This window comes from Acipenser ruthenus, chromosome 25, assembly GCF_902713425.1.
Source record: "Acipenser ruthenus chromosome 25, fAciRut3.2 maternal haplotype, whole genome shotgun sequence".
Taxonomy (NCBI): Eukaryota; Metazoa; Chordata; class Actinopteri; order Acipenseriformes; family Acipenseridae; genus Acipenser; species Acipenser ruthenus.
The window spans coordinates 5,422,507-5,433,872 of NC_081213.1; the positions used below are offsets into that span (position 1 = coordinate 5,422,507).

Here is an 11,366-nt window from a genome sequence, read left to right on the forward strand (position 1 = left end):
TCTTTTAGTACGACGGTTGTGCTAAGCTTTTATACTCCTTTTGAACAGACTGACGTGGTGGAGGATTTGAAAAGGCTAAACCCTTATCAGAGATTAAGCACAGCACAGAAACCAGGATGAGAAGACAGCTGGAAATGGGGTTGACGCACAGTTAGGAGCTCAATCAGCTACTAGCAATTGTTCCAGCAGTAACAAGCTGAATGGCCTTCTCTCATTCATAGCTTCAGTTCTTAAGTATTTAATGGTCAACTGACCTTTAGGCTAATGCTTGTACTTTAAGATCCAGTATGGTTACCAAGAACCGCGTACCATTATCTCCCTTATGTAAAATACCCCAAATTAGTTTTAAATCATTACTAAAGGCATTCCTTTAGCAACTTCTACCAAACATTGAACCTTGCTTATCAATATTATGGTAGTTATCCATTGCCAGCTCTTTTTTTTTTTTTTTAAGTTTTAACTCTGGATCCATTCTGTAAATGTCACCCTTAGAAAAGGAATACTTTTTGCAAGAGCCACTAGGAGAGGTTTGTAGATTTCATGTTAAAGGTAAGATTCATCTGGTTTCACAGTCCCCGATTAGCATCAAGCTTGCAGGACCCCACCCAAGGAAACATTAGGTAGTTCAAGAGTCCAAGCCAGTAGCGGTTTGTGTAACCAGTCTATGAAATGTAGATTTGCTAATTCTAAAATGGAGAGATCACCACACTAGGAAGAGCTGTGGCTAAAGCAAAGGGGGGGTCCAATCACAGTCCTGGAGAGCCATTCCACTCAGAGTTTAACACAGAATACAAATAACTACTTCAGAATCTGGATGGAGGTTTAATTGATTCAGTTACATTTAGAACAGGTTTGGAACAGCCAGCGTTGCACACCCCTGGGCTTAAGTAAAACTGCTCCTGTATTGAAATTGTTTTTAAAAGCTGCTTTGGAAGAAGCACCACACACACACTTTTTTTCAAAAAGTTAATAAATGCTGGCAATTTCCACCCTGCAAGCAATATAATGAAATGTGTTGTCACAACAAAAAGCCTCCAATTTAAACGCTTACCAACTTAATTTAGCATACCTTCAGGACACGAAAGCATTCAAAACATTAAAAAAAAAAAAAAAAAAAAAAAAAACCAAAAACAAAAACCATAAATCAAAGTTATTTGTTTTTTTCTTTAATCATTTGAAAAGGACCTCAACTATCCCTGAAAAGAGATTTACAGCAACTTAAGATAATAAAATCCTTTTAAACAGTACAGAGTTTACATTTTTTTTAGGCACTTTGAATTCACAGGATCACTGATGTTTTTTACCCCCAACCCCTTCCAGAAATAACATTTTTCATTTAACAAAACAACACATCTTTGGTCCTTCTGGGTGGGGAAAAACAAAACACAAAAAAGCCCATTTATAGGCAGATTTATTTAAACCACAGCCTGAAATTTTGTAGGCAGCACTGAATCTCCTATAAAATGCAATTTCTGCATTGATTTTATTGATATTTAAAAAAAAAAAAAAAAGTGCTCCATCCCCTTTCCTTCTATAAAAAGGACCACAAGGCTCCCAAGCTTCTTCCCCATAGAGGCTTAAACATTCCTGCTGCTGGCTCAAAATCAAGATATACAGCAGATGACGTTCAACCAGGTGAAAGACATCACTTTGGAGGAAATAAACTTTATATATCAGCAACACGTGGCGGACAAAACTTAAGCCTTCCCTTCTCTCCCCTGCCTAGTCCCCTCATCCCCCACACTCTATGGTTTAGTTACAAGGCAGCCAAGTCCGGTAGGTGTTCCTGCAGGGCTGCAGGTGTGCAATGTAGTAGTTGTTGAAGTTTCTGTCCCTGACATAAGGCGCCGGCTGGTAGTAACACGTGACGTTGGTCACAGTGGGGATAGCGTTCTGCTCCGCCAGGGCACGGAGGGCCAGCGTGGCAATGAGGTTCAGAGTCTGTCGCCGCTCATGGCCCATGAGGCACACCGTGCTCTCGTCGACCACGCTGTGCAGTGTCACAAGGCAGTCGTAGCGCTTGTGTTCCATACCCATGAAGTGGTTCTGCAGGTAAGCCTCCAGCTTGCGCTGCTGCTCCGAGATGTCCGGGAAGTCTATGAAAAAGCGCGAGCACATGTACCGCTGGAGGGATTTCATCTCCGCCTCGGAGCGGGGCCGGAAGCCCCTCACCCGCAGGTCGCAGTACTTGAGCAGCCCCCCTCCTCGGATCTCCTCCGGGCTGCGAGTAGCAATGATCTTGTTGCGCAGGTGGTCGAGGGCCTCCTCGAAGTCCCCGTACATGCTCTCCCCCAGTATGGTGGGGTGGAAGCTCTCGGACATGGGAGTCTGGGAGCACTTGTCAAACAGCAGGAGGGAGTCCAGGGAGATCTGGAAGGAGTCCACGCTGAACTCAAACTGCCGGCGCAGGGAGTCCACGAATTTGAGCTCCACGTTCTTGCCCGTGTTGTTGGAGAGCGAGATGAGGCTCCAGCGGTCCGTGTCGTTGCACACCTTCACCAGTTTCTGCACGTAAACCTCCTTCAGGGTCAGGGGCGTGATGCGGTCCTTGTTGATGCCGGCTGGGAGGAAGTCCAGCAGGCAGTCCAGGACCACGTCCTTCACCAGCCGGAACTCCTGGTCGGTCGGCAGCTCCAGGCCGAAGATCAGGTCGAGATCCTTGTAGCCCAGTCCACCATCCTGGTGCAGAGCGTGGCTCGCCGCAGAGCCGTTCAGCTTCACATCCCGGACCACAATCCCTTTCTCCTGCAGACGGTTACGCACCACCTGCAGACAGGAAGAGAAAAACCTGAGTGCCAAATTTTAATGATCAAACACTTAATAAACCTTCTCTAAATAACTCAGGGAGCTTGGTGAGGATAGCCCTTTCCCACTTTGCATGTAGGTCACAGATCAGCAAAGATAGTATCTTAGTGTTAACTTCGAAGTCAGGTTAAAAAATCACGTTAAGGCACGCGCAAGTGTGCTTAATCCTTAAAGGCATGCAGTAGATTAATTTCTTATTTTTCAAGCAACAGTTTACCGTAAAAGGACCAAAAAATTGTAGTTTCAGTTCCAAGAAAAACAGGACATTGAGGGAAAACAGTGCTTCAAAAACAAAGCATAGAGACAGATAAAATAAGCATACAGATAGAGCAGGCCTTCATGAACACAATCCAGACCCTCACTAAGGCCACTCCATCACTGGAGTGAAGAACTGTCCCCAGCAGACAGACGTCATGCTGCAATTCAATCCGAGGGGTGCACAATTGAGCAACACCTGCTTCAGATTCTCCACTGCTATAAATAGCAGCCAGTCTATACAACATCCGAGAAAACAAAAATCAGACTAATCCCTACGAACAATTCTCAGTAAGGCAGACTCAAGTATCCAATTTCTCTGCAAACAAAATGAGCCAGTTTACAAGCAAAAGAATGACAAACTGCTATTAAAAATCAAGACACTCCCGATGAGAGAAAAAAAAAAAAATACACTTTAGCCATTTCAAATTTTAAAAAAAATAAATAATTTGCTGCAGTCACAGACAACACGGAATGTTAAGTGCTGCCACCTTCTGGCCCTCTGCTGCCATGGCACTATGCCAGCACAAGGATCTTTTCCATTGGGAGAAAAATATATTATAAAAAACACCACACAAAACAAACCACCACACACATTCTTCGTCAAGCCAAGAGGCTACAGTGGAGCTGCATCACCTTGCCCACCATCTCAGACAGTTTAACCCAGTCAGCACCAGGTCACATGTTCTGCAGACTGAGGCAAGTGCACTGGAAAGTAGATTTTTTTTTTTTTTTTGTACAAAAGCAAATCAGAAAGGCCTGAACTCTATGAAAATTCAAGGCAGCTCTTGTGTTTGACATGCGATATATTGGACATTTAAACAGTCTGAGTAAGACCCCAGAGACCAGAACCCCCCCCATAGCCCAGATGGTTTCCCCTTTAAAATGAGAACAGTGCAAGCAGCACAAGCCAGCCCAGCTTCTGTTTCAAATAAAAAAGTGGTTCTACAAAACCAGACCAGGACCCTCCCACCCAGACTGCAAAGCCACAGCTGCCAGCGGCACCCTGACCAATGAGACAGGCTCAGCCAACCACCCCGCACAGCAACAGACACGATCCTAGAGACACACATAGCTGGATTGTAAACCACTCTAGCTATCCCACTTCTAAAAGAACTCTGCAATCTGGAACGATACAGGGAATAGTTGTGATAAATGTCAAGCTTCCAATAGGAGATTCGGCCCCAAGCCATTTGTACCCCAAATACATTCAAAACAAATGGGCTACAGATCAAACAGGTATCCCAGTTATAACAGAAGTGATCTGCCCCTCTCCCATCCCAAAAACTTTAATCAGGCAGCAGCACTTCAGAAACAGATCCTCACCCAAACCATTTAGGAAGAATGAGCCTTTTGGAGCCCTGTTCTGGCTGGCCATATTAGCGGTTTGAAGAACTTATGCTGTGTGTTATTCCACCCCCACAAATTTGGTAGTTAAATTCTCCCTCCCCAAAATTGATTTTAAAAACAGTATCACATTGATGAATTAACTGCTCCTAGAAATCAAGTTCCAAACACCCCCACCCCTCCCTCCGCAGTATTCAGGGAGGTTTAGTCTAAATCTAGAATGATCCCTGGAATTCTGCTCCAAGTCAGGCAAGCGGTCCACAGGCTGGCTGCATGTGCTGCACTGGAGCCAAGCCACGGAAAGACGCCACATAAAACAGGGAGAAGCGCCCCCCATATACAGGCTCTGGAATGCCTGAAGCAGAGAGAGAGAGACAGCAAGTGGATACACGTCAAAGTGCCTCTGAAGGAATGCTGCTTTACCTGCGAGAACACGAGACATCCTTCACTGCATCCAAAAAGGTAGACAGATATACAAAACGCTGTGTGGCATGGGAGGGAGGCGTCTAGCCAGTGACACAACCCAAGTCTACAGTTTCAATATCCCAATCAGTCTGCCTTACTTTACACAGTACTTTGAGTCACAATGAGTTGTCCTATTTAAAACAAGCAAGATTATAGAAACTGACATTGCAAAAATAAACCTTAAGTCTACTGCTTTTAGATTTAAAACAATGCAACCTACTTGATTGTGTTGAAAGATTTAATCTATATCTAAATGCTGTCTTTCCTATGACACTCCTGCTATAGAAATGCTTTTCTCTTTTTTTTTTTTTTTTAAACCACACCATTTGCAAGATACCTGAAGGATCTTGCTACAAGTTAAGGAGACAAAGATACTGGAATTTATTTTAAAATCTTAGAAATTAGAAAGAAAAAGCCAGACGCCAGAACAAGACTGTGCCTGGAGCCATAAACACTGTCTTGAGATTTAAAAGTATTTTTATTAAAACATGGAAGATATGAACAGCTGTCAAAGTCCAGAGACGCAGCTGTTACACTGTAGTTGTGAGCGGCGAGCATCAAGGGGTTCTGTGACATCACACCAAGAGCAGAGTAGTTCATAAAGCCTAGAATAATCAATTCTTAACTCGCTTCAGCCTGCCCATTTAAATGCTTTGCATGGGTCAGGTCACGGTTACTGGTAAATTAGTTCACTTAGTCTAATACCACAAGAACTTCAACTTTCTACTTTATATTAGCCACTAGATATTAAGCAGGCATAACGTCGATAAATGATCCAATTACCCCAACTTCCCTTTAATCGTTCTTGTAACCGTAAAAGGACTTTTAACGATGTTCATGTTCAGGCAGAAGGCCCGATCTAAAATTCTTTTCAGGTTACAAAATTAAAATGTGGGGGTGGGACTGTATCCCAGCTTGACCAATCGTGCTTGAATATACAGTGCAATACAAATAAATACAGCTTTTGTATGACAGTGAACAGGGTTGTGGGACGCTGTTGGCTTCGATTTTATTTTGTTAGTTGTGCAGTGAAAAAAAGTTCGCGTTTAAAATGATACACATCTGCTGTAATGAAGCCCCAGCGAGTGTGTCAATACTTTACGACTACGCAATAAAACACAGCCTAAGCTTGCCAACACAGTAAAATGACACTGACCCATTTACAGGATTTCGCAGGAGATGGATTACACGCAGTTTTTTGGGGGGGGTTTTAAACTTGTCAGAAATCAAGAGGCTCGTTGCAGTTTTCCACCCCTTGCTTAGTGGTTGGCCGAAAAGCAACCCACTGCATCTTAAATTTATAAATGCCAGACCCGATCACCAGTAGGCACACGCAATATACACAGAAAGCAGCTTAACACTGCTGGGAAAGTGTTGCTTCTCGTGCGGGGCTTGGATTTCTCAGTGCAAGTGTGTTAGTTAAATTCAGAACACTATCTAGCTATACTGTCGGTCACGCACATGCACAGTCCTGAAGCTAACACAGTTTCCCTGTTCTACCGAGACGCATGAACTGCGTTTGTGTCCTTCTGACTTCCCATACCGCTCCCCCTTGAAATGCAAGCAAAGCACTTCAGTATTGCTTAATGGATTCATTTGATTTAAAAAGAAAATCCCAATAAAAAGGTTGACGCACTGTACCATTTAAAATGCACGTGCAAAACTAAAGTTACACTGCGTCTGTAAAGTTATCCCACGGTGCTCGCTGTGTAGAAATTTGAAAAAAAAAAAAAAAAAAACGTATACTTTGAACGAAGAGGATTTGCGCAGACTCCACAGAACACCGAGAAAGCCTGGTTCACATTCAGTTAATCGTAGTCTAGAGATTATACGATAGCAAAAAAATAAAATCACAACTCGCTTTCTCATTTGATTCGCATCATCATTTTAAAATGCATGCGATTTTGAAAAATTAATTATTCTATCTGCGTCACAAAATAAACTGCGAGTACTGATTAGATTAGGGTTACGCGTGCAACTAATAAAGCAATGACTAATATGCATGGGAACAACAAGAGCTTATTTATGTAAGCGTGTATTTATATACACCGTTCTAATATAAAACAAAATGCAAGTTACCAATAAGTGATCCTATGTATATGATGACACATGCATTATACTGAGGTTTACTGTAAATTACTTTGTCCGGTGGGTTCTGATGCCAGCTTACTTACCTGCACAATTTGCCTGGGCTGGACAGAGAGTGTGGGGAAATTACCCCGACCGTGAATAGGAACAGTCTCCCCGAGAATCGAGTCCAACCGCTGCACCTGCGGCCAAGACAGCACGCTGAACCGCCTGCTCTGCTCCGACACAGCACCGGAGGACATAGCGATCAAAACAGGAAAAAACACAGAGGCAACTTTTACAAAACGAGTGAATGACAATAACGATAACCGACACTGAAGAGAGACGTCGATATATTCTGCTTGGCGAGTTGAAAAAAAAAATCACAGCACTTCAATTCTGGCAACTGTTCTGTGCTTCGCAATGCAAGTTCCGGAGAAGTTTCTAGAAAACTAGGAGTATACTGATTTGGAGTGTTGTCAGCGGCCTCGCATCAAGTTTATACAAAAAAACTACTTAAAGTAGTACGATAGTTAACTGTTGCACACAAATTACTCTTTACCCTTCAACCAACTACTAGGAAACTAATCTCTAAACCAGGCGTTCCATTTTAATCCCATGTAATTAGCATACGACCTCGCTATTGGCTACTCTCATTGCTGTCTGAATTATTTATCGAGAAGGCAGTCACTAGAGTTTGACGATGCGGGTCTATAAATACGCACCAAACTCTGCGTCAATTGCATACACGGTTTTGATTGGATGCACAGTTAATCCATTATTAAAGATACACTTCAAAAATGAATCACCCAATCTGCCAGGCAAACCTGTATTTTTCTTCAATCCACGGTATTTTAAAAACATTCTCATGCTTGTTAATTATCCAACATTTGATATATGATATTAGAGTACAGAGAATTAAAACATAGGGAAGCAGGTTTAGATCAGTATACTCATCAATCACTGGAGATAATTCATGAATAAAAGTACGGTAATTGATAAACTGAAAACTCTAGGAATTAGCCACATTACACTATATATCTTGTCCTTTTTCGTGATAATGCACGGTAAACCGATACGTTATGTAGCTACCTTGAACTAATTTTATTTAAGAATAACAATGTATTCATGTGTTGGTGATATCTATAATTTCATTTAATTCATATTAGTTTATGATATGAATAATGGATTCAAGGTAATCTGAAATCTGTTAAGATTATCGCACTGAGTGGAAACGTGTCTTTCCATTTTTTCCAGTTACCTTTCAGATAATATTGTTAATGGCGCCGATTATTTTCTGGCTGGATAACCTAAGCAATCACTTAATATAAAATGCAAACAACAGTGTTAAAAACTCTGGACGCTGATATTAATACGTTATGTGTTACTAGATGTCCTCCAGGCTTTAATTTCATGTATTAAAATGTATAAAAAAAACAATAATAATAATAATAATAATAATAATAATAATAATAATAATAATAATAATGTTACTTTAAGTGTATTTAATCACATATAAACTAAAATAATTTCTTATGCAAATCATGTACCATAATCTATATATAAATTAGCTACACGCGAAACGGGGTGCGCTTTTTTAACATGTAATCTTCTGAACATGCAGTATACAAATATATTGCGGATCTTTGTATAATATTAATTAAATACAGTAGCTGTTGCAAGCCCGTGCGGTGTGTCATGGCAGAATACGAGTCATAGCTTTTCTCTGCTCATAGGTACGTTCTAGGCAGACAGGCAAACAATGGGACGTCTCTTAGCAACTGTCATTTCACTGGGTACGCGCATCTGGAGCTTCATTTCATGTTGCCTGCTATATACACGTGTAACACAGGCTAGATCGGTCACAGTGCCTTTATATTAATGAGTGCCTGCACATCAGCGTAGTGCCAGGAACGCTGAAAGGGACTTCTATGATGGCACTATTGCTGATCTAGCCTGCATTACATATATCTATCACAGGCAGAACCTGAAGAGCTCGGGTGAAAACATCTTAATCTAGATGTATTAATCAATCCTCATGTGCAATTAGAGACTCAAAGGGAAGAGTGCTGTGTGCTGGAAAAAAAGAGAGAAACCAAATCGAAACTGTGCCGCTTCTGTTTTTTACTTTCAATTCAGCTGTGTTTTACAATGCTAAGGATGAACATCCAAGTCATTAAACTACATTCACAGCATGTGGAACATAAGATCATAGCAAATAGCGATGCAAAGGGTGTATCTCAAGGTGCCTTTAATAGCTCCGTCCTCATGACATCATTACTAGGTAAGCCATGAAATTAGAATTGTGTGACCTCACAACAAACCTGTGCTAAAGAATGGCCATTAAAATGTTTCATCACAGTTGGTTGTTTTTCTTATTTTGACACAATCAATAAATTCTACTTGTAAATGTGGCATAATTTGTTTTTGGACACATTGACAATGGAGGCACCTAATCTGGTGGTTTCAGCTCTTCCAGTGAAGATTTCAACAGCAGATAGAAGAACACACCATGACGTCGAGCAAGCCAGAGCAGTAAGAACATCTCAAGAGGTACGAGGCGAGGAGGTGGGACTCCACTTAGAAGGGGTTCCGTCTCCATGGAGATGTGCAGCCACAGCCATGATGTCAGCATACTCCTGTTCCTGTAGCAACCCCATCCTGCGCCTCTCCAAGCAGCTGCTTTCAGTGAATAGTTAAAAGAGACAGCTGGACAATCCGCCTGCGTCATCCTGCTATAAATAATGGGCAACCGAGTCAGAAGGTCTTTCATACATTAGAAAAATGTTGATCTCAAACATGAATCTGCAACCCTGCGGCATTTTTTTTTTTGAGTAGCTGCAGACCAGCCATGCAATTGAGCCATTTTGAATATCCAGCTGATCTGCAGTGTTGCATAGCTGGTTATAGCGCCTTAAAAGAGGTGGTGGCCCAACATTTGTTTTTTAAACACCTGCCTTATGTAGCACATTCTTATTGACTATGTAGATGGCATCACCGACATCATTGCTTTAATATATAAAGTCACAATGCAGTTTCAATCACCCTGGGCTGAGAAGCAGAGCTAATAGACTGTGATGAGAAGGATGATGGTTGGCGCTTGGTTGGCAGTTGCTTCCCTGTCCGAGCCTGCACTGTGGTTTTAGAACTGTGATGGCAGCATGGCATTCCACCACAAAACAACACCAACTAATACAGTTCTCAGCTTACTCATAAGCGTTCGCCAGGGAGAGCGAGGACTTCTCTTTGTGTATTGTATCCAGATCATGCTCCCTCCTGCAACAGTGAAACTAGAGTATTGTGCAACAGAAAACTATTCAGCTCCTACAATTTCTGCTGGAAAATGTCATTTATACAGATGATATCATGCCCAAATGCATTCGACCATACAGACCAGGAACCAGCGAATGCATTGACAATGCCATTCTTAAAAGGAGTCGGCCAATGAGACTCAACAGAACATACGTTTTTTAAAACGTCAGTATATTTAAATCAGAGTACTGCAAGAGCAGAGCAGTTTAAAATGTGTACATTCATGCTCTTGAGGTAAGAATACACTTTCATACAGGAGTATGTTATCAAGGAGGTTTGAGTGACGTATCAGCGTTGTGGATTTTACCCCCCCCCCCCCACTGGAAATCTGATAACGATACACTAATGTCACGATACGATACGTTTCAGTGTGTATCACACTGCATGTGATGGTCCTGCTAGTCTGCTTGTATGATGCATAATAACATCAAATGATAATTTCATGATTTTGTTCAAATACATTAGATGGGAGAGGGAGAAGATGTGTTCATACTAACTACAAAACCTATTCTTCATTCATGGACCCTCTGGCGAACTACAGCGAGTTATGTTGCGATTTTGGTGTTGAATCACAATACAAAAAATACTATTACGATACAATATCATGTAAAGAAAGTATCACGATTCACCGATACACAATGAATCGTTACACCCCTAGAAAACAGAGCAGCTCTCCAATGGTGGGATGTCATGCAATCAGGAGGGACAAACAGCAGGAGTTGTGTATCGAGTTAGACAGGAAATAAACAGCAGCATTCACAAACCTAATGCAGTAGCTTTCATAAGAGTGATAGAGTGAGATACCGAGTATTCTCAGACAAAGCCTTGGGCTAACAACTTTCTAAGTAAACGTGCATGGAAGTGTGAACCTTCTACATATATACACACAGAGATGCTGTATGAAGAATGAAGACATCTGCTGTTCATGCAGTTTCCCTGGCATTTTGCTGGAATTCCCTAAATACAGGTGTGCGATACAGGGGAGTTGGTGTGGGCCTTGTGGTAAGAGAGGTGGACCAGGAGCCAGGAGATAAAGCAGGTTCCGAACCCCAACTGTGTCTTTGACATTAGCTGTCGAAATTCAAACTGTACCCCCTGTACCAGGCCTGTCTTAT

The 11,366-nt window shown here is 41.9% G+C and overlaps 1 protein-coding gene across 1 annotated transcript; it reads right to left on the reverse strand.

Annotated features, from left to right (window-relative positions):
- Positions 1-1,150: 1,150 nt before the first annotated feature.
- Positions 1,151-7,616, reverse strand: LOC117413613 (terminal nucleotidyltransferase 5A-like). The gene is made up of 2 exons (XM_058999645.1): positions 7,047-7,616; positions 1,151-2,766 (listed from the first exon to the last, which is right to left on the reverse strand). The coding sequence occupies exons 1-2, from the start codon at positions 7,200-7,202 to the stop codon at positions 1,753-1,755; spliced, it is 1,170 nt and encodes a 389-aa protein (XP_058855628.1). The 5' UTR covers positions 7,203-7,616; the 3' UTR covers positions 1,151-1,752.
- Positions 7,617-11,366: the final 3,750 nt, after the last annotated feature.